General features: G+C 37.8%; 1 protein-coding gene across 2 annotated transcripts; it reads right to left on the reverse strand.

The window, feature by feature from the left end:
* Positions 1-5,372: 5,372 nt before the first annotated feature.
* On the reverse strand, positions 5,373-21,218 carry LOC140937548 (EEIG family member 2-like). Of its 2 annotated transcripts, none has more exons than XM_073387109.1 (12): positions 20,975-21,218; positions 20,753-20,873; positions 15,285-15,314; positions 14,193-14,312; positions 13,520-13,566; positions 12,481-12,759; positions 11,422-11,453; positions 11,088-11,167; positions 10,282-10,352; positions 10,054-10,085; positions 9,324-9,402; positions 5,373-7,921 (listed from the first exon to the last, which is right to left on the reverse strand). In XM_073387109.1, exons 1-12 carry the CDS (start codon positions 21,106-21,108, stop codon positions 7,888-7,890), a joined length of 1,059 nt encoding a protein of 352 aa, XP_073243210.1. In that variant the 5' UTR covers positions 21,109-21,218; the 3' UTR covers positions 5,373-7,887. The 2 variants fall into 2 exon arrangements, with proteins under 2 accessions (XP_073243210.1, XP_073243209.1); XM_073387108.1 differs by having other exon boundaries at positions 12,427-12,759; positions 20,975-21,217.
* Between the last annotated feature and the right edge of the window lie 3,004 nt (positions 21,219-24,222).

The raw sequence follows: 24,222 nt of genomic DNA on the forward strand, positions 1-24,222 counted from the left end.
AGTTTGTACTGTTTTTTACCCTGTTTGGGACAGCAAAATGGTTAATATTGATTTGTTTTGACATAAACCTTCGGTTGTCTTGACTCAAGTTGTACACAAAAGCTCATGGGCAAAATTAAAACCCACCATTCGACACCTCAAAAGGAAATAAACATAGGAAAAAACACAACTAGGGAGAGTGAAACGAATATATATATTTTATTTTCCTGACCACTTTTTAAAGTAATACAACACGAGAATTGCTTCGTTTGAAAGGCGTTTTGAAATAAGATAGCATTTGCGGGACATCGAACAAGATACCTTCTTTAGACTGACTTTCGATCTCCGCGAATTTGCTTTCTCAGTGTTTTCAGTGTTCATGTTTTCGCCAAACATGAACGCACACATTAAACTCAGACGATAACCTGCCGATCAATTGTCTCAGTTTTGCACACCCAACGGTGTGTTCAGCTGGTTTTTGTTAATGTCTTCTCCTTTTGACTCTAAATTATCAATGAATCCTAGTTGAGTGAAGTTTGTATTTTCAAAACATCGCCCCATGTAAGGGAATCCGGATTCCGGAATCCACGAATTTTTTTGCTTGTGGAATCCGGAATCCAGCACTAAGAATCCGGAATCCTACTTAAGATTGGAATCCGGAATCCAACTTACTAAAGATCCACTCCACATTGAATTGATCTACTTGCTCGAAAGAAAAACCATCAGTCTATGGAAAGCCTCCCGAGGGTATAGACCTGAACGTGACGACATAATATCGGCACATCTGGAGTCAAAACAATAGTTCACGAGCTCCATATGAAAGGTCGAGGTCACGGTCACATGTTTAAAATTCTATAATAGCCAGGGAACCCTTGCTTATGAGCGGCTGGGAGGATCACAAAATTCGGGGTTTTCAGGGGAACACAGCGCAGCGTTTTTAAGGTATAAATTGAAGTGTTTTGAATAAGTTCGACCTCTGGCTATGTTTGATTCTCTGTTGTTCACTCGCTTCGCTGAACTTCAAAAAATCAAAAGCGATTTTATGCGAGCTTTTTGACCTGGCATAGGACTGGAAAAGGTCCACCTGGGGTGAACCTTTTCTTGAACCTTCCCGGTCCTCCTGGTTCACAAATGAAAATAAACGGTCTACGTTCAACAGTTTACCTAAAAAGAAAAAAAAGAAATTCACAGTCTTCTAGTTCCTAATTTGGTCCTAGTAGTTTCGCTGAGAACAGCTTCATAGTTTCGATAATCTTTATTTGAGAAATAAGCCAGTAACTTTCAGAACCGTACCAATTAGCTGTCACTAAAGTAATCACGTGCAAGGACGCGGTGGGTGCCTTTTTTATTCATCCCCCGGCATACGAGTGAAATCTCGCCACCTCTTTGATCAGACCAGTTTGAAGTTTGTTGTTTGTTGGATTTTTCTTTCCTACTTTTTCTTTTTTTAAAAAGACGTTATTGGAAAGCACAAGCAAAAACGAAAGGCTGAGAGAGAAAGGTACCTGTAATACTGTGTTGTGAAATTTTACACCAATTTTTAGCTGACTGCGATAGATCTAAACGTGCCAAAGGCAAAGCTGCATGATTTTTCGTTCGTGTCGATCTGTGGACTGTGCTGAACGTGGCGGCAAGCAAGTCACAATCATGAACAAAAGAAACGTTAAGTATATAGTTTTAAGCCCGCTGATTGATTTTTTCTCAATCATAATTAAATGTAATATAAATTTTACGTCGTCCTTGGGGAAAATATCGTATACATGAGCGCTATATAGTTGTTAAACGCTTAAAACGAGCCAACGTGTCAGAAACGCGCAAGTCTCTCTCGATCGCTCAGTCATCTCAGACTCGATCGAGGGTCAAACGGGCTTTTCATGTTTTCTGGTTCTACAGTTGTGATTAGGCCTCGTTCACATTGAGGTCGCTTTTGGAAATTAGACCGATCTGAGATCGGTTTAGCCCGTATTTGTTTTCTTTGAAATGGATCCTGGAGCTACCTACAACGCGCTAATATGAAATAAAACTCGCGGGGGATTTCATAATCTCATACTCAGATCTCTTACTTATTGATGAAGCCAAAGGCGAGATCTGGTCAAATCCGATTTTGAACCCGTGAGTGCCTGTCAGGAATGTGACGGATGTGACAGGTCATGAAAGAGCGCATTCTTGAAATTAATCCTCAATTTTTGACGTGTTAAAAACGAATTTGATAGAGCCGTGAAGTTTTTTCTATCAATACGTGGTTATGCGCACATCTTAAGTATGAACCAACTAATTTTTGTGTTCTTATTATCTTTTTAACATCAAATTCAACGCGACAACTCGGGCCAGATCTCCCCTCAGTTTGGCTTCGTCAACAAGAGATCTGGGTAGGAGATTAGGGATTTCATTGACCTCTAGGGCGAGGGGGGGAGGGGGTGGTTTGCTCTCGCATGCTGTCCAGCAAGGATGCTTGCGTAGCGTAAGTCAATGAAGAACAAACAAGTTCAGCTCTACAGTTTTGACTGAACGCAGGCAAATCAGGCTATCTTTGACTACGTTTTGAGCCGTTTTGTCTACTAAGCCACTTTTTGAACTCGGTTTAAATGGTCCAGCAACGACTAGACCGAGTAACTGATAGTCTTGGGCTCGCAGACTGTCAAGAGTTAACTTTTTTTCTTTATTTTGACCAGTCAAAAACGTCGAGACGTGACAGCGTAAAAGTTTATTTGGTGGATCAACGTGGTCCAGCTACTGTGTGAATTTTTTTTTTGAGCCATGTTATCATTCTTAGACAATTATGTGACACAGTCAACTTTAGTCACTTTAGGGCCGCGCTGACCAGGACACCACTTTTGTCAGCTTGAAGTCCAATTTAATCTTCTGTAGTGCTCTTTTTAATTGTCAATCTTTTACTGAGTATATATGCTTATCCCGTCGTAGGAGAAGTGTATTTTATTGTATTTGGCTACAATTCGTGTCTTACGAGAAAGTGTGTTCAGTTAAGAAGTGATATCTAATGCGCTTGTTCTACAGCTTACTGTGTCTCTATAAATGAAAGTTTTACAAAAGAGGCGGTAACCAAATTTAGTTTTTTGCGCTATGACAATGATTCCAATAAAAAGAAGAAAGAGAAGGAAAAACAATGTGCAAACCATGTTAAGAAACCAAGCTTTTCTTCGTGATAGTTTAGAGATGATTAGCGATTGGCGGCTTTTAACGTTTTGTTCAGTTCTACATGTATTACTTTGAAATACTGTTTTAATGTTTCAAAAGAATTTGCCAACATGTTTCGACGTAGCCTATTCCAGGCGTTCGGACAGGACAAGGAAAACTACGAATGTAACGACATACAAACAAAATGAACATTCTATTATATTATTGGCGGATAGCAAAATACTTGATTCACCTTCGCTGGTTTATGATATGGCATGGATAGGAAAAATTGATTTGGAGTTACACACGAACTTTGTTAGGCCGTTTTCTTGCAAATTGCAGCTTGATTTTCCCTGGCAATGACTGTACCTTTCCCAATACTTTATTATGCAGCAATCAAATGAATAAACGTGAATATTTAGGAATGATTTGCAAGAGTTCTTTTGTTTCAGCGAATTAGGCATTTTTCTATCTGCATGACTGAAAACAGAGTTCGCAAAAATAGAGTAAGTGAAAAATAGAATCTTGAGGTCAGTCTCACTACACCAGCTCGAGATCCTCGATCCCTAATCGTATGAAGATTTGGACTAGGTTAATCGAAGGACAAAATTTAAAATTCCGATGTCGGTGTTTCGCCACGTTTTTTTGCGGTGATGCGATGTTTGTTATATTGTTTCCGCGGTTTTGCGGTGTGGACAGTCCTCCAATGTCCCCCTCATTATCATACCTTAAACCCGTACGGAACAGTAAAACATTTCTTCATGTAATTTATAAATCGAAAAAGAAAACAAACTTGTTATGCATTCTAAACAACGTCTTTCAATATAGCAAGATTCGAACACGAAAACGAAATGCCAAGAAAAGCATTAAAACAAAAAAAATTGGAATCCAGTTTTTTTTGGAATCCGGAATCCACTGAGCTGGAATCCGGAATCCAGTACACGGAATCCGGAATCCACAGGGTGGAATCCAGAATCCAAGACTGTCATGGATTCCCTTACATGGGGCGAAAAACAGCCCAAAGAAGCCACAGTCTGGAGAGAACTCAGAAAGTAAAATTTTGTCCCCAGTGGAGCGGTGAGGAACAAAAATCCGTTATGAGCATGAGCAGTGATATTTGTAACTTCTGCACATGCGTGACCGGAAGTCCGAAATTTTCGGACATCCGGTAGCGGCTGCCTCCAGAGCCCCTCGTTTCAAGACCACGTGACCAAGAAACGGCACTGGGGACGAGAATTTGTCCTTTTAAGAAACCGTTGGACCTCCATGACTTTCTTGATAGGTCAATTTAAGAAAATAAGTGCTTTTCGAGTGTAGGTTTTTGTCGAGGGTCGAGGGTAGAATGTCGACGGTCGATAGTAAATTGTAGACTGTTCACAGTCCTCTATTTTTCCGTAAGATCATAGAGATCGAGCGCTTTGTGTGACGGGCTGCCATCTTGCATGAGTGTCAAAAGATCGTAAGATTTCCCGATTTTTCGGACGAGTAAAAAACTTTCCTTGCGAATTCTATAACAATTTTCATGTCGGAACCCCATGTTGCTCATACAAAGTCTTTTAATATAACGCAAAATTTGACCGAGTCACGCGGGAGATTTGCCTCCCACGCAGGCGTTTTTAGGGGAGCTCGTCTTTCATCCCTACCCACGAGGGATGAAGGACGAGCTCTCCTAAACACGCCTGCGTGGGAGGCTAGCGGGAGATGTACTGTCATTTGACAATGCCTGTTTTTAATAATAGTGCAAAGCGCTTCTGACTGAATACTGTACTGAATGCCGAAGCGAGACTTATTGATCAGTGAAGCCTACGCTCAGCTTGGTGCGGGACAAGTCTTCTGTGAGATACGAGTGGTTGCACGTTCAATGGTTTTATAAGGTCAGTGGGTCATGTATGACCCCATGAAATGTCCTGAGACATCAGTGCCATGTCGTGCCTATAGTAAGTGTAGTTAGTAAGTATAGTAAGTGTGGTATCTGTAGTACCTGTTAGAAAGTTCAGTAGCTGCAGTAGCTGTAGTAAGTGTAGTAGCTGTAGTAGCAGTAGTAAGTGTAGTAGGTGTAGAAGGTCTAGTAAGTGTAGTAGCTGTAGTAAGTGTAGTAGGTGTAGTATCTGTAGTAGCTGTAGTATGTGTAGTAAGTGTATTAGCTGTAGTTGTACGGCGCTGGTAACTGTTGGCTACGATTAGGTGGCATTTGTTCTAAAATATTGTTGACTGATGCTCTACCAGATAAAATAGATAAAATCAATATCATACATAAGTAACAAACGCACTGCTTTATTTACAACTTGTGACAGCAACAACATTTATCCCCCAGCCAATTTTAACCCAAGTATAAAATTGCGATCAACAAAGAAGCAAATCGCAGCAAATTAATCTCATAATTTCAACAACTTCCCAGGCCTCGACATTCATTACAGATACACAACAGTAGAACAGACAAAATTTGCTCCCGGTAAAGACATTAGAACCAGCTAAAGGTCTTCCCATAAAGGAGAAATTCTTTCCGCTATGTAAAATGCAGTGCAAATTAATGATGCCCTCTTTACCTCTTAAACTAAAACCCACTCGTTTGCATCCCGTCATACATCCCCAAAATGATGACAAAAGCTATTTATGAATCGAGCAAAAATGAAAAGTGTTTCTAACATAAAATTGCAGCGGCTTCCAATGACACGTGAGCGTTGGCTGGCATCTAACTATTTGCTAGCCAGTCTCTTAAACTTTTCGCTTTGGGTCAAACTAATCATGACTTATTCTAGAGAAATTTTAAAGCTAAATTAACTATGAGCCAAGTACTTGTTTTTTAAGAGACTTCATGAAAATTTGGCGGTGCTTTATAACCCGAACGTCATAAGCCGCGGATCAGTTGAATGGTAATATATCACGCACACTTTATTACCCGGGGAGGGGGGGGGGCACTTGGGTATTTTTTGGGTGGGTATGTGCCGCCCGGGACTCTAAATTGGCACCCCATTCTAGAAAAAATTTCCCCTAAAATTGATACCCAGTTCTAAAAATGGGCCAATTTTTATACCCCGTTCTAGTATTCGCCCTAAAACTGATACCCCGTTCTAGAAATGGGCCAATTTTTTATACTCCGTCAGGAGCCCATCATTTGATGGGCTCCTGACTCCGTTCTAGGGTGCAACAAGAGTACAACAGTTTGCTTGTTAACGCATTGAACCGTATTTTTAAAAGCAATCTGTCCTTGAGTACTTTCAAATGGGTGCTTACAAAAGTGGAGCTTTCGTGCGTTCGAAATTTTATACCCCGTTCTAGAAAACGCCTCTGAAATGGAGACCCCGTTCTAAATCAGGAGCTTCAAAATCACGACCCCTTTGGGCGGTACATACCCGTATAGGTAATGTATGGGAGTACCCCCCCGGGCTTTATTACTACTATAAGACCACGCCCACACCACTAAGGAATTTACAACGATCTGTTATCTGTGATGTGTGAACACCTATATCGAATTGCTAGCCTAAGGTCACGCCTTTCCACTTCACTAAATCACTAAACTAAAACACGTAATTTAAGCTCATGGTTTTGGCTTTGCAACTGTCACTTAAAAAACGTCTTCACGATACTCATATATTAATGACCCATATTTTAACACCGACAAGAATAATAAATAATGTCTAATCCCACACAAAATTATCAAATCTTTGAAGAACTTATGTCTGCAGGACGCGTTTATATGTTCCTTAGTTATTTAGCACTCTTATCTTAAAATCAATCTCTTTCTCACTCAACTCTATTGGGTAGAATATCAATGAATTTTCAAAAATCTCTGGCTTGAGTGAGTTGTAAAATAACTCTTGATTAAATTAATAAATTACCCAAAATAGCCACTCGAAATATAACAGTCATAGGTCTGTAAATTCCCTGTGAAACGCTAACTAACAACTTTTCAAGCTAACGCAAATAACTTTCCATGAAATAATAATTGAAATAAAAATCATCTCTTCAATTAATTTAAAGTAGATATGCAAGCATTATCATAAGCTAACAGCATAAACGTTTGCCATTTCCTTATAAATAGATTTGTCTAGAATATCAAAACAAAACTACACGAGAGAACAAGACCAGTCCGTCAGTTCCACCAGGGAACTGAAGATGACTGTTATCAAGTATCCTGCTTGATAAATTCTGGTTTTCTCGTTTCATTTCATCAACAACATTTCACTTATTTTCGACAGTTAACAGGTGGTCTCTTCGGTTTCAAATTGCATATTTCAACGTCCAAAACCAATCATTAAGAGGACCACTGCACACTGGCGAATGGTGGTACGACCCACGGACCAACAGTTATAAGCAAAGTTTGGTAAATAAAAGTATTCAAAGTATTTTCGGTTCTTACCAATAGCCCAAAATTATCTGACAGGCATTTCATTCCCTGCCATTTTCAACTTAAAATGTGGCTAACTTAAAACTAATTCTGCTATTCTATAAAATTTGGAAAGACTATGTAATGAAGTAAACCAAAATTAACAACATATAATTAAGTAACTCTTATTTTGCCATTGATGAGAAAATCGTAACTATAAATTCACTATACTCTGATTGAAAGCTATACAAGCTGCATACATACTAAAAAAACTTTGCAAATCACGCTTTATTTACGCTATAAAAATCATGTATTTATATATTAAATTCTAACCATTACGTCAGTAAAGCTTGTATTTTCGGACCGGATATGATCCCTTCGTGAACGAGGAAAGGAACAAATGTATGAATGACCTTCCTGGTTTGTGGACCGGTTGCTTTTTATTCCTACAGTGTCTTGTACTTGTCTTCGGGTATGGGCCTGTGAGATTCAAAAAGAACTTTCATTTAATAATTTTCAGATTAGGAAATGTGCCAACACTTACAAACAACACGGTACTAACAGATAAACTAACAATTGACACTTAATGACTGGTCCCTAAGGAGACAGTTAATTTTGTTTCCCGAGAATCGAGATTCGATATAGCTGGAAATTTTGAGGCTGGAAATTCATTAAACCTCGCTGTCACGACGGTCGACATTCGCGGGTAACAGTGTCACCCTCTGACGTCATAGATCCGCTCAGAGATTTTGGCGGGAAACAGTTTCATTTTTAGATGTCATGTGACCTCCAAGTAACCTATGAGAGTGCACGTTGTTGGGAAAAAATTTCCAGCTTTATGACAGCATGACTTTAAGGTGAGTGATTACAAAGGTTTGTGGGGAAAGATCTTGGAAAAATAAAGAAATAAAAAACAAACTATCTCAACACGAAAGGGCAAACCACTAGGACGCTCTCTAGAACGACCGCAATACATTTTCCGTCACCTTACCCCAATCTATATCTGTTATCTGTGATGTGTGAAAAACTATATGGTATTGCTAGAATGCGCTCATGCTTTCCTACATCACTAACGCCTGATTGTAGGTAATGCTCTTGGTTTTGCAACTGTCAATTCAAAACTTGTTCACGATATTTATATATCATGCCCCACATTTTAATACTGACAAGAATAATAAATAATGTCTTATCCCACACAAAATTATCAAATCTGTGAAAGAAACGTGTTTCTGCAGGACGCGTTTATATGTTCTTTAGTTATTTAGCACTCTTATCTCAGGCTCTTTCTCACTCGGGCCTACTGGGTAGAATATCAATGCATTTCCAAAAATTTTTGGTTGAGTGAGTTGTAAAATAACTCTTGATTGGATTACCCAGGTTTCACAGAGACTAGCAAAGTTCGTTTTACAGAAAAGTTCGGGACTGGCAGATGCTGGTGTTCACTTGATCGGGGGTCCGGTTAATGAAGGTTGCACAGAGGACATAAAGGGTACATTTGGTACATCCCCAAAATATATTTAAAAACTTAAGGTTTAGGCACGTGTCGACAACTTCAGCAGCAAACTGAAGAATAAGTACATAAATTAATTTATTACTGACATTGCGCAAATTGCATGTGCATATGATCAAATTCGCAACACAAAGGATCTGCATTCGGAAATCAGCTGAGGGAACGGCACTATTGGAAACAGCCACAGATTATAGATCATAAAATCAGCGACACGAAATGTTTTTTTCGGGCACGAACATCTGTTCTAAGAGCTTTGAACATTTAATGAAGCCACATCAATGTCCCATAGCGTAGACAATGCATTAGGATTAATATGGTTGGTTTATCGAGTATACAGCCTTTAAATGTGTTTAATGAGGTACTGCTACTAACCTGCTATATCCACCTGGCAGATTCAACATTCCGTCTTTTGTCAAAAACATGGATAATTGGTTATTTTGAAGTTCATCACCTGATGACAAACAGGCAAAAACAAAAACAAAATGAGAAACATCTTTCTTCATTTTCTTCAAGTTCCTTCACCTGTCATTCCACAAATTGCGGTCGTTTCGCTCGAAAGTCGATTTCCCCGATGGCATTTCGCTAGAATTTAAGTCGATTTGCCTAAAGACATAAATACTCCACAACATGGTGAACGTCGTTACTGAGGGAGTAATAACGACTCGAAGTAATCGGATGAAATTCAGGCTAGGTGAACATACAAATCAGAAATGCTGTTTTAGGTAAGCTTGAGTTCCACATGTCTAGTCACTGTCTTTTTTACTCACTGTGTTTAGGCCAAAGAACGTCAAAAACGCATCGGGCGAATCGGCGTAGCCCGGGCGAAGTGACGTTTGGTGAATCAACCTTCGGGCGCAACAACCTGATACCCATTCCACAACCCTCTGATAAATAAAACTGACTTAATCTCTGCGCATCAGTTTAGGCTAATGATGAAGGTATTGGTTTACTACAGTGTGCAACAGTTAGTTGTTATACACCCTCGGTCACACAAAATCTACAAAGTGAATGCCGTTTCTAAGTGTTCCAAAGACCTGGCTGTGATCCAAGTGACAAGGATAATGTCATCAAACCAGGCTAAGATAAACAAAATTTATCTTACCTGAAGGATTTTCATCCCCTGATAAATTGTGGCTGGAAGAAACAAGGTAAAAAGTTAAGCACAGCGTCTACAGAATATTCTTACCCGCGCTTATTAAAAATTCCAATACAAATTGCTATAGAGAGAGAGAATCAATCCAAAAAATGGCTGGACCTGTCTCATGATTTAAGAACCTTGCATATGGGGAGTGTTTGTTCACAGAAGGTGACTATGGTAAAAAGAACTTACCCACTAAAAATTTGTTCAATTACATCATCTGCATTAACTCTGCTATGGCTTGATCGTATGTCATCAGGTTTCTGTCAAATAAACAATACATTGCGACAGTGAAACCTCTTTAATTCGGGCAACAAAGGAACAAAGAAAAGTATCTGCAATTCAGAGCAGTCCTTGCCACACAACACAGGGCGGCTAATAAGGAGTGTATGAAGTTTATTTCAGGTATTCAGAAAGTGAGGACGGCGCAAAGAGTAGTGAGCCGGAAAAACAAAACAAAACAAAAAACAGTGCGGGGTGGGGGTAGCAGGGATCAAGTGTGCCACTCTCTATCTCTATCACTGGAACAGGCTATCTGAGACAAGGAGAACTTTTTATAGTCATAGTAGAGGAGACTGGTTATGGAAGCTGGCAAAATTGAAAGACTGGCACCAACAATGGTACTATAATTTCTGTTGGGAGCTCCCTCAAAGAGCAGGGTTGACACAGTGAGTGAATAAGTTAATTTATTGGACATTTCATTACAGATGGGAATACAATTCAATGTTGTGCACCTTCAAATGCAAAAATGCAAAACAAAAACATACAATAAAGAAATATGTGGGGCTTCATAACCAATATATTTTAATAATTAATTATGCTATGATAGAAGGGTTTTGACATGGAGAGGTTTAGGTGTGTATCAAATGATGATTATTACACTCCACTAAAAGGAAGAAATAAGAAAACAACAGAGGCTAAAATTACTGATTGTTATCCTTAGTGTATGGACTGTGGCATATTCTTCAACATTCAGTTGAAAACACTCATGCACTCACCTTCCAACTGATTCTTTTGCCTTGTTTTTCAGGTGCATGTGATAATGTATGCTCTGAACCACAAAATGCTGTATCATTAGCTGTTGGTACTGTTAAGGAAGATAGAGAACCTAAGGCATACATAAATAACAACAACAACAACAACAACAACATTTTTATTTACACTTTTAAAAATTAAAAGGTGGAAACACTTGTTGCCTGTAATTAGCTTAAGCTAGTCAAGACCGGCAAGACGACCTAGTTTGCTTCAAGAAACAAAGGTTTGCATCTTATAAATGGTGTAAACAGCTGAACATCCTAAGTGGTGTCTGCATAAAACTTTAAAAAAGGATACAGCCAGCTTGTCCTGATCCAGCACTTTGTTTTCTAGTTGGAAACATAAAATAAACCAAAAAAACTTGTCAACATTGACTTCCCAATTTTACATCTTCAAAGTCACCTGTTTCTACTCCCCCCCCCCTCCCCTCCCCCACACTTTCCCCTCAATGGTTAGATCCAGTATCCACAGCTTTGTCAAGCCTCAAAAGTGTGTGGTGTGATGAAAACACTTCAGCCTGTCTAAACAAAGTCCATTTAATAAATTAAAACAGCCCTAATCTATGTTTATATCACACGAGGCCTTATTCTAGGACTAACTTTGGAAAAATACACTGAGCTGTAATAGGGAAAACCAAGAAAATGCAAAGAACTTTGTTTGAAAACGGGAACTGATGGTGACATCAGCTGGTCTGATGTAAACCTAGCTGATGTAAACAGGCGAAAAGGCCATTCTGCTAAAAAGGTAAGAGACAAGTTACCAAAAAAAAGAAAAAAACCTGAAAAAATTTGATACTGCTTGGGTTGTTCATTCAGTTCTGCTGTGAAGGTCATGTTCACAGTTCTAAATATTATTCATTTCATATATTTCAATTCATTATAAAGCTGCCAAGGTCAGTCTGAAAGGTACAGCAGTTACCATGGAAATGAATTTTCACAGTAACACCTGCACAACATTCCAGGTGAAGCATACATGCCCATGATGAGATGTGAAAAAAAAAAAAAGATACACATCCATAATAAAATAAAAACTAAGGTATTGAAGGTAAAAAAATAAATAAATAAAAATTCAAAATTAATAAAAAAAAATTACAAATGTTAGCAACTGGAAACAACGCTTTAAGATTTTTAACTAAAAAGAAATGGTATGGTATGTTGAGAGCAACAAAACATGACAAACTTTTAAGACTAAGATTCTTAACCAAGAAAAAAAATACTATGAATTGCTAAGAGCAACAAAACATGACAAGACAAAAATAGTGGTACAAAGTCGAACAGTATGCAACACCGTCATCAACAATACCTCCTACTTAATCTGCGTTCCAAACTTGAGGAAATAGAATGACCCGTTGAGTACCCGGATATCCGTGAAAGTTGACTAATGCTCCGGTTGTGGTTGCTGTTGCTATAAAATGGTTCACTGAAACTTCGTGAATGTCCAGGGACAAAGGAAGCATTCTCAGGAGCACCGCCAGCAGTCTCCTGACATTCTGATGCACTGTCTGAGGTGCTTTTAGTAAGGCTCCTTCCTGTCTCACCCCCTGAACTGGCAGTACTCACTGAGTCATGATCAGAAAGTGGTGCCCTGTTTTCAGCTGTTTCTGTGGTTACTTGGTTGTGAGAGGGTGCATGAGGCCTGTTGAAACAGCAAAATAGTAATAATGAACACTTGAATTGTCACACAATCTAACTTGAGAATTACCTGAGTACGCTCCTGAATTTTCACCAGTTACCTATTTTAAAACAATTAGCCACATGGATTATTGATTGTATGTGAAACATATCCTCTTGTTATGAAATATGTTATTCATTGTGGGATACTTGACGTATGGTAAATGTTATCATTTGCTTCACGGCAGTCACTTTGTTATTAATTGCAGTGTTTAAACAACTTACTACCGGTATTATTGCTGCTTTGCTGTGCTGAACTATTTGTTGCACAAGGGTTGTTACAAAGCAGTATATATAAAAAACATAGTAAGAAAACAACACCAATTTTTATTACTGTGTAAATTATTATGTGCCATATCATTAAGTCAACCAGAACTGCGACATCCTAAGGGTTGTCAGAAAGTTTTAAAGTAGATGGCTGAGTTGTCAAAGTAAGTAAAGTAAGTAAGTAAAGTAAAGTAAGTCCAGGGATATTTTATTTAAAAAAACGCCATCGGTTAAGAAATGCTAAGCAGAGTAGCCGGCCAATGCTAAGCAAAAAGGCGGCAACTTTCGCTGGCAGCCTGCTACTTTGACCACCCTACATCCTTCTATTTATGATGAGCTATGAGCAAGTCCAAATTGGAGGCTCCTTTAAAGAGACCTTGAGTCTTCCACTAGCTGGCCTACTTGTTAATTCCAACATTAAGTAGTCAATGATTCATCATCCCCCAGAACACACTCACACTTTGAACAGTGGATCTCCAGATCTGAGTTGCATACTGACTTCAACCTATAGTTAACAACAAAGAAACAAAAAAAAAATATTATCATTATCATCATCCAAAAAATATTTTGTAGCTCAAGAAAATTTCCATACAGTCAACTCTCTCCAAGACGGACACCTTTGGGACGGGCACTAAGTGTCCGCCTTAGAGAGATGTCCATCTTATAAAGCGTCAAATAAAGGGAATAAGCAAAGGCGGGGACCAACTCTAGGTGTCCGTTTTACAGAGGTGTCCGTCTTATAGAGGTGTCCGTTAAGAGAGAGTCAACTGTACTTCTGACCCTCTTGAATATACTTAAGCCTAACATTCAAATTTCCAAAAAGGTGGGGAAGGTGGGTGGGTGGGAAGGGCCTCAAGAAAAAAAGTATGAAGATTCCCTTACATTACATATTGGCTGGTTCTGAGACATCACACTTACTATAAAAATAATATAATGACTTTGCCTTTCTGTTCAAATATTATTTGTTTGTTTGTTTGTTTGTTTTTTGTAACTGAATTGAGAAAACCTATGTTGCATAAGCCTTATAGTTTCTCTGGGCTTTCTTGCTATTTTCTTGTAAAGTCTTTGTATTAATCTTCATCATTGTAACATTACAAGAAGGTGGAATTAAAACAAAATGAAATGCTTTACCTCTAGGATGGAGTTGTCTTGTCGGAGCTGAGTCTTATCTCCATATCCTTCTAAAATGTATCTCTTAGTGGTTGTGGCTGATCCAGCAAACTCTGCTAAATTGACATCCACAAAGCCCAGCTACAGGAAAGACATAAAAAATGCACATTACCAGTGATTTTGTTAACTCTGGGTCCTACCTCCCTGACACATGAAAATCTCAAAGATGCAAATAATTTGTGGCATGTGTCTTGTGGGATGCAAAGATCAATTTATTGATCGATCTAAAGATGTTTTTTTATAGAGTACCCCAATCGTGTGATTTCTGTGGCTGTTCTTATGGCTGTTGTTAAACAACCCTTATTTCTTTTAGTCTTTGTTGTGCTTTACAATAGAAGGAGTATATTTTTATTTCAGTAAACTGTAATAGAGAGTTTTGGAGTCTGTCTTCAGATTAACTGTGTTGTTACAAAAGACCCAGGGACTCACTGCTTTTAGAAATGGGACTCAATGGTTCTGGACTGGGACTGAGTCCCAGGACTCACCATAACTATTTGTAACAAAATTACTGCATTACAAACACAGTCCTCATGTATATAACAGACCACTCCTTTTCTGTTGCGTATTTTAGACTGTAGGTACAAGAGGAGACTTTGCACTGACTCATTATGATCCAATGACCCAAGGCTGTGCTCCAATAAAAATTGAAGGGAGCCCAGTGCTCTGAGCTTGTGAAATCCAGGGTGCCAAGCTTATGATTAAGATTTTCTAGTCACCTGGGGGGGAAAAGTTAGGTGCCAGGGGCCACTGTGCACTACAAGATTACAGCCTTGTGATCTGCATTAAAAATGCATTAGTGCTACTAAGCAGCCACACAGTTTTCATGTGCTTTGAAACCTACTCCAAATAATACTTGGTGATGTGTAAACCAGTGACCCAGTACATGACTGTCTAAGACTAATATTAAAACAATTATTATTACTCTGGCTTTGCTAGCAAATTTGTTTGGTATGTACAGCTTAAAGCCCAGAAGCTCTCAGCAGCAACAAATATATCAATCCTTCATTGTTTAGTTGTTTATGTCTGTAAAGGTGACTAAGAACTGTCCTTTACCTTGATGTGTGCCTTCCCACCTTTAGTTTCCTGCAAAGAGACCAGACAAACACCAAAAGTTTACAGTATTAAACAAGTCAGAGACAAACATTACCCTGTTATTAGCAAGATACAACCTCTGCCATAACAAATACACCCCTTTATGCCACCAAAGAAAATGCCTTCATAAGAAAAAAATTAAGTTAACAACAATGTGTTCAAAGATTTTCAAAATCAGTGCCACTAATTCTGACAAGCTTTATTGAATTATCCCGCAACATCTTGAGTTTGTTTTTGTTAAGAATGTATCTGGAGCAAATATTTATCCTGAGTTTAAGAAAAACATCATTACAGGTTACCAGTTACTGGCAGACAGCCAATATTTCCACTTGCAATGAATAAAAATGAATAAAATGAATAAAAAAAATAAAAAAGATTAGTTTCACACACAGTTAACACCGAGGGTTTTAATAGCTAAAGCATAAACTACAATGTATGTATTTAATATAGTGCTTTTAATGCAATGCAGAACTATGTCTTGTGAAATTTGGGTACACTGTGTTTTTATGATCTCCAAGTATTGATACTTGTATCTTTGTAGTAAAGTGAAAATATGAAGTAACCTTAAATGATGCACTCCTTTTCCAATATGTCTAATGCAAATGCTATTACATACTAAGCACTGAGTTAGAGCTCTCTTTCTCACAACCTATTTATCACATTTCTTACAACAATTAAAGTAAGAAGTGAGAAAAGAGAAGGGGACAAAAAATAGTAGAGGAACAACATAAATTTAGTTACTGCACACAGTCAAGCAAGTACATGTACAACATAGTGTTCTCATATTTCTTCAATAATTTCTTGTAGATTTAATAACAGGGTACACCAAAACCTACGTCCGATTGTCACATTTCTGATTGCTGAATTACAACCACAGAAACACGAATTTCAATAGAATTGAAATTTGTCTCCTAGTCATATAAAAGCAAACTTCCACCTTGACAAAATGAGTGTAAATACTCCTATAAATTTCTTCATTCTTTGGCCATTCTATTTGTTTCTGTGAGCTTTGTATGTTATGACTAAGGACCCTGGCCTAAATAACATTTGCCGTAGCATTGTAAATTATACCACAATTAACATTGATACTAATGGAATCATGCTAAAGGTGACGTGTTATATATGTCTTTTATATTCTCTTCATTTATAAATGGAGTTGAACCAAACTTTTTGGACAAGCACAATTTGCATTTTGGACAACCAAAATCTCTATGATGGTTGTCCAAAGGACAAGTGGATTACAAAATTTTTCTCTTACTCTGTGAGTAAATTAATATTCATGTAAAACTTGAAATGTGGTCTTATTAGTGGAACATACTTTTTTTATTTAACTAGGTCCACTGAATAGAAACCAAGCAACAAAACAGAGCATTGCAGTGCAGAAAGCTACAAGCAGTTGAGGGGCTGATGTGAGACTGGGCTAAAATGTTAATCAATTCTTCTGGACAAACAGTGGGAAATTTGACAATGACCACTAACCCACATCCCCCCCCCCCCTGCCCCGCCAGCCTGAGGGACTGACAGAGGCACTTAAAGCATACGTTTCGGAACTGAACCAGAATATGTGAAGTCACTGCCATCAAAAAAACATATTGCATTACTATAACTTACAGGTATCAATTGCACAGATGATAATCAATATTTAACATTCCTCCAACCAAAACCTTTTAACTTTATGCAAACTCCTACAGAGAAACTCCCAACCTCAATGAAAAATAGGAATAACTTGAGCCAGCTTAAGCATTCCAATATAATTAAAACCATAATTCCTTATAAAAATATTTACACAAGCGACAGAGAAAAAAAACTTATTACATGACTGTCTGAGACAGAAATGGCATTGATTAAACCTGAGCTGTCTGCAAATAAAGACAGACTGTCTGATAATTCTAATTTGAAAGGATTATACTAACAGTCCTAAATTGAAAATTCATTTTTCTATACACAAAAGGACTGAATGATAAAACAGCCATTCTACATATAGCAAGAGTTCTGAACGTTGAAACAAGTACTTAATTATGTCTACATGAGCAACATAGAATAAGGCAATAAAAAATATTTGTATTGTGCATGCAGAGGTAAGAAGTAATTTATCAGACTATAGAACAAGGCTAAAATGAAATTGTTTGTCACAAAAGTATTAAATCATATATACCACTCTTGCAGATCCTTTTCATATTGGCATTTTTGGGGAATCTGGATTTTTTATTTCTTGAAATTTCAGTGAAGAACTTAATGTTGAAATGATCAGAGACCGCGGCGCAAGGTGAAAAGTGGGAGGGCTGACAATTGAAAATAATTTTTCAAGAAACGACGAACATATACGGTCAGTTCAGATTCAATGCAAGAAAAGACGCAATTACAATTTTAGTAGAGAAAATACTACACTGAAGTGATCTGAAAAATTTCTAACTATGGCCGTTCAGGCGTTCACTGTTCAAGTAATGTAATTCTTCTTGTCATCGAATATTTCATTGATTCGAAAGGAGAAAGACAAAATATAAAACTTTTATCAACTCAAAACAACTACTCAGCTTCGTTTGGCTTGAAAGAGCTAGTAATTTTCTTCATTTCATCTGATAAAACTGATAAAAAAAACTCTGCCGGAGCTGGAAGTACAAAACACGCTGCCGAACGAAGCAAAGGGGTGGCCAAGGCATGGCGTTTGATCAAGGGGCAAGTTGGCCCCAGGGCACAATTACCGCGAAAAGCACAGGAGCCCCACAAAATGCCTGGCGTTTGAAATTAAAGAAAATACAGAGAATATAGCGGAATATAGACGGAAAAAAAACTTGTTTCAAGTCTTTTTTTTATTTTAATTATTTTTCTTTTTTCCTAAAAACAAAAATATATAAATATGAAAAGGATCTGTGAGAATGGTTGGTAACAATAAAGAATTTTATCTAATAACTTGAAAATAAGAATGACTATCTCACTTCAACTCATATTGAAAGCATAATAGTGGAAAAAATGCAAAGTAACATCGACAAATAAAATGGTAATTAGCACTATTAGGAGCTTCAATGTGGAAGCAAGTACAGTAAAACCACTTTTTCTGGACACCAAAGGGACAGAGCTTTGTGTCAACTTTTGATACAGACACCTCTAAGAAAATGGACACCTCAATAAAGTGAAAACTGAATGGACTTTGGTATCTCTGGGATCATGAAAACCATCTGTAATTATAAAAAAGGTGTCCATGTAGAGAGGTGTCTGTTAAGTGAGGTTTGCAGAAGTGTACTTTGAAATAGCTACAACTGAACTTGCATGGAAAATAATATCAGACACCATTAATAATTACGTTGGCTATGTAAAGAGCATGAAGAGAAGGGTTCCAAAAATAATTTATAGTTGTTCGCTTGCTGATACAAAACATTCACACATAAATCAAATTGTCTTTCATCCAAGAAGCAAATTGATTGTTTATCCTTTCCTCACCTACTGAGGTAAATTGTGAGTCTTTTAGTCAATTTATTCTTCTACTAATTGTGTATTTTCTCCCATCTGAAATAATTAGCATCTTATTTTTCGAGTAATGCTTATGATACTGCATGTAAAGTTTGTATTACTTAAGTGTTGGTGAAGGTTGTAAAAAGTATCTTTCCAGAGACAATTCAGAACTGATTAGGAAACAACGAGAAATTCTAAAAGCAGAACTGATTAGGAAACAAAACACTGGGTTGCTGGCCATGCATCAGCGCAACCACCATGTAAGAACTCTCTTCTGTATATCATAACCTATATTTTTCTCTTATGCCCTCTCATTGCCAGTCATCAGTCATAATCCAAAACAGTTTATACTAAGGGGAAGAAATTTTGATCACTGCCAATGTCTAACACAAAGCCAGTCCTTTATACAAGACAACACTATTGGAAAAAAATTAAACTGGTACTGATACATTGGGAAAACAAGGGTACCTTTTTAAACTACATTTTGCCTAAATTTTAGATTAAAGTTAAGAATTACATGTAACCTTCACTTGATTAGAAGATGGAGGCCTTAGCTAGACTTACTTACTGCATACATGTGTTTCCAAAAAGACAGGAACAGCTTTATAACTAGATGCATGCAAAGTGACTGCATAGTTGGATTTAATTAAATTTGGAAGCAAAGGTGGTTTTAAGAGTAAAATTTTACAGCGCAGTTAATGATTGTTTTGTGGATGTTAACATTTATTCTTGTCTAGCTTCAGCAGTTCTTCAAAAAATAAGCTTATCCAGAAACTTAAAATTAAGTATACTCAATCTCTCTAGTAATTTCGACCAAAAGGGATTGAGTGGGTGAAATTTGACGTGCTGGAAATATGGTGTAACAGGAAAATAGAAATTAATCAAACAACGCTTTAAGACAGAAAACGGAAAAGCGAACATTTCCTGTAAAGAAATTTGGAGCACAGTTTACCTTATAATCCAAAAAAGCGCAGACAAAAAATTTTAACTAATAATGATTAATATTTCAATACAATCCACTTGTTATGTCACACACCCATGTATGAAGAAAATAATTAGTTTCCACTGATTTGACAAAACAAATTGTTTTCTTGGCTTTTTCAATACGCTAATCAATTAGGGTGGATATGTTTTATTACGAGGTTGATGGCCTGAAGTCCTGAAATTTCCGAAAACCACATCTACGTCCCACTTAAAATTAAATAGCAATATAAAGACCACTGGTAATTTAACTTCACCAATACATGCATAGTTTTAATTGTTATTTAAGAAATGACGAATGCATTCGTTAATTATCCCCTGAAATAAGTCTAAAAAAGCCTTTAATCCAAAAACAGATCAACCTCTAGATTTACATAAGAAAAGCGCAATAAACTGAAGCATTCTAATCAAGTTACCAGGTTGTTCCAGAACAATAAAACAGCAAACGAAGCATTTATATTTCCGTGGGAAAAATACTGGTCAGCAAAATAGAGGACTGTATCATTGCCAAAATTTATAGGAAAGGGTAGGAAAATATCAGTCGCGTTCTCCGGAATCTAAGGTCGCAAAGTCGGGCAAAGTTCAGATCCCGGTTTGACAACTTTAAGCCGGGCAATCCACGAACAGCTTTCCATCGGCCGATATTAAATTTTTCGAAAATGACACCAAAAAATGAGCAAAAATATAACAAGACTTAAGAATTGTCCTCTTATTGGCTCATGAATTGCGATAAATTTCAATAACGTCTTTTTATCCTCAAATATAATAAAATCAATCAGGTCGCAGGTGGTCCTTATAAGAACCAAACTACTACGGTACTGAAGAAAAAGAAATTGCACAATACCGAAATTAAACATCATTTACGAACCATGAAAATCTACCCCACGCGGCTAAAGGCACGAACGAGAAAACAGAAAGCTTGATCCGTGAGAAAAACTAAGTAAACATAACATCGTAACCCTGTAAATGTCACGAATTTGATTATGCAGTAGTCCTACCTTTCGAATTGACACTCTGTAGTTGCACGTATCTAAAACCCCAGTAGAAATGCTCGCCGTCATTTTGCACGGAAAACTAACGAACATTCCCCACTTCACACAATGGTTACCGACTTCCTCCCTTAAAGAAAAGAAAGATATTTAAACAAAGCATAAATTTAGAGAAACAGTGAACTTATTACATGTGTTGTTTCACACAGTACTGTACTCAACGTCAAATACCTCGTTGAATAGCTCGTAAAGCTTCCACCTTCCAGTAATCTCATTTTGGCAAAGAGAACCCCGCTCACGAAGGGAACACTAGATAATTCATTTAACTTGAAGTTGACGTCAAACTTGAACTTTTTCTTCTTCATGTTTCTTTCTTATCCCAGGCTTCTTGGATTATGATTTTCTCTCCAACCGGTCGACATCTTCGCGATAACAAAAACACCGACATCTGCCTCCAATTCCCACAATGCCTTGCTTTGCGTAGGAAGTGCGACGTTGTAAATAATTTCAATCACTTCCGGTTGATTATTCATTACCGTAAAATTCCGAAAATAATTATATTTTTCAAAGGCCCTTTTTGAGGGGCTTATTTTGGAGGGGCTTATCTACGGAGGGAAATTTGTGCTTCAAAATCGATTGGGCTAACCTTATAGTTGGAAGTAAATTTACCGTTTTTGCTTTGTTTTACTTTGTATTTGAGAACAATTTTCCAAGTACAAGCCCCCGGGGGGTTTATATTTGGAGGGGCGATTTAACGGAGGGTTTTTTGCGTTACCGATTTGGGGGACTTATATTTGGAGGGGCTTATACATGGAGGGGCTTATTTTCGGAATTTTACGGTATGTTAAAATCATTTTTATTTAAAAAATTTCAACTTAAAACTTAGCGAATAAGCAAAATAATTGTTTGCGGGTACCTCAATATTATATCATTAGAATATTTTTCGTTCTCAAAACGTTTTAGCATAACTAATCTCTTTCAACGAGAAAGTAAAAAGATAAATAAATAAAGTAACAAATATTATCATTCATGGAAAGGCTTTGGCTGTCTCAGCTTGGAGTTTGTGTTAGTCTTCCTGTTGTAACCCCGGATTTAATATGCCCGGAAGTGATATTAATCATTCTTTACAATAATAAGGCTTGCAGGTCATAGCATGACAAAGGTATGACGTTTGACGTGTGAAATGAAAAGTCCAGTTTTTAAAATAGAACTCACCGAGGAAGTGTAAAAGTGATAAATGACGTGAAGGCATACAAGTAGGTTCATGTCTCTATTTCAATCAAACATGTGCGTGTCTAAAAGGAGATCGAGGAAGGTCAGGAAGTGTTAAAGAGATGGCTAACACATAATACGAGGGTACTAATAGGTTTATATTAAAGTAGGGTGTCTATGAATTGGACAATTCTATATTTCCACTTCGTTAAGTAGTCTCAAAACCTAAGGCGACGGCAACAGACCTTGTCACGGTTTTCGACGCCCTTGACGAGTGAGTAGGCAAACGCGTGAGAAATTACAGTGTTTGTATGAGAATCAATGTCGAATAATTCCCGTAGAACGGCTGTTCTGAAAAAAATATCAATTGTAAGCTAAAGCTTCACTCCTAAGGATTCTACTGAAAAAAATTGAGGGCGTTACATGCGCTAGAAGACCTTAGAAACACTTTTCAAAATTTTCTACACATTCACGGTCTCATAAGACTGAGTCCTGGGAAAATTACAGACAAATTACATACTTGGAAAATCTTAAGCAAGCCTCTGGAGAAATTTAAGCATAGGTACGCCCCCAAAATTTCTTAGTGCAATCCTTTGCTCCGTGGCTTTAGTTTAAAATTAATATTTTTTTCAGAAAAACCGTTTTACGGAAATTATTCGACATTAGATTCTCATACAAACACTGTAATTTCTCACACGTTTGCCTACTCGTCAAGATAGTGTCGAAAACCGTGACAAGGTCTATACTTTATTGCTGAATGAAAGGAAAGAAAATCGACCACAGACAAAAACATAACGCATCATGCATTAATTAACAATTTATATATCCGGCTTCACTGAAGTACTTAGTACTTACTCAGTACTTTCCGGTAGTTCGTAAAATTAGATGGAAACTAAGCGGTAAAAAGGATTTTTTTTAATTTTAGCTAGGGACTGCCCCTTCGTCCTTTGGATAGTCTGACGGTCGCATGACAAGTCCACTGTAACAAAGTTGACATTCCACCTTTCCCTAATCATGAAGGTTATTTCCTCCTCTGCTCTATATATTGATAGTCTGTTTCCCGGAAGTCCTTTTCATTTTTTCGATTAGTTAAAGGACCGTGTAAGCGAGAGCGAGCGCGATAAAAAAGCAATATTTTTTCACTCTCTTACCCTTGGCCTAATAGCCTACGCCACGTACGCAACTATCTGTGCGACGCCGGGAGCCCAACCGGCTTCCTCTCGGTGGAGGTCAATAAATCTCCCGCTGTTTTTATTTTGATGTGGGCGCCCTTAACGATCTTTTTAGAGAAACTAGGACTGAACCGTGAGAATAATTTACTAACAGCATTATTGTATATGTATTTTCATACTTTTGCGAACCAATAACTGATTTACTGTGTAACCAGGACAGGAGCCTGTAATGGCTCCTAATGTGACTTGCTTTTCGAAATGGCTATGCCCGCAGCCGAGAATAGAAGAGTCTGAAAAAGGCAGTCAGAAACCTTTTTTGGATTTTCTTTAAAATCTGTCTTGCTTGTCTAAAAGTATTCTATCTTCATTTAGAATCACCAAGCGATCAGAAAAACAGGAAGTGGCTTCACAGTTGAGCGGTTGTGGTTCCTTGAGCATAGAGGGGAAAGTGAACCCGCGTTTTCGGCTCCACTCTTTCTGGGAGCAAGAGCCCGGGGCAAGAGCACACTTTTAAGCAGCTTATGAATTTATATTGCCAATAAAGCATAAAGGGCCTCGTCACGCGCGTTCACGGACCGTTATACATAAATCTCCTCAATAGTTTAAAGTTTGCATTCAGTCTGTTTGGAAGATATAGATCAAATAATGTATGTCTTCCGGAAGAAGACAAAACTGTATATACTGTATGTGAGCGCTCCTAGGTAGAAGAGGAGGTGGCCATGGGAAGAGGGGGGGGGGGGGGGGGGGAAGGGTTGGCCGTCGCATTGCGAGAGAGAGGTAAGGAAAGTATAAAGTTATAGGAAGGCGTGTAGAAGTTGAAAGAAAAAATGAAAATAAGCGTACTTTCGAACATCAGAATGATAAAGAAATAAACTGCAAAAAACCGAGGACGAAGAAGAAGAGTAATTAGTGTCAAGAAATAAAGTTTTGAAATTTCTGATGAGTCACTTCACCGCCTAACAAAACGCCAGTCACAGGCTAGCCAAGATTCTCTAGTGTTTTCACAACTTTTACTAACGGTAAACGTCATAACAATGTATCGCGTGGACATTTCACGGTCTAGAATCCGGCCTTCTGCGTCAAAGCGCAGGTGCT

The sequence above is a fragment of the Porites lutea genome, chromosome 5, assembly GCF_958299795.1.
Source record: "Porites lutea chromosome 5, jaPorLute2.1, whole genome shotgun sequence".
In the NCBI taxonomy this organism is placed as follows: domain Eukaryota; kingdom Metazoa; phylum Cnidaria; class Anthozoa; order Scleractinia; family Poritidae; genus Porites; species Porites lutea.

What these genes read in the sequence shown, in the direction of transcription:
- LOC140937548 (XM_073387108.1), bottom strand. Translation starts at nt 21,108, where the DNA reads ATGAAGAAGAAAAAGTTCAAGTTTGACGTCAACTTCAAGTTAAATGAA. An exon ending in GAACGCAGATTAAGTAGGAG is followed by an intron (nt 11,454 to 12,426) that starts GTATTGTTGATG and finishes GTTTCCAACTAG; the next exon opens with AAAACAAAGTGCTGGATCAG. An exon ending in AGGGGATGAAAATCCTTCAG is followed by an intron (nt 9,403 to 10,053) that starts GTAAGATAAATT and finishes GTTTGTCATCAG; the next exon opens with GTGATGAACTTCAAAATAAC.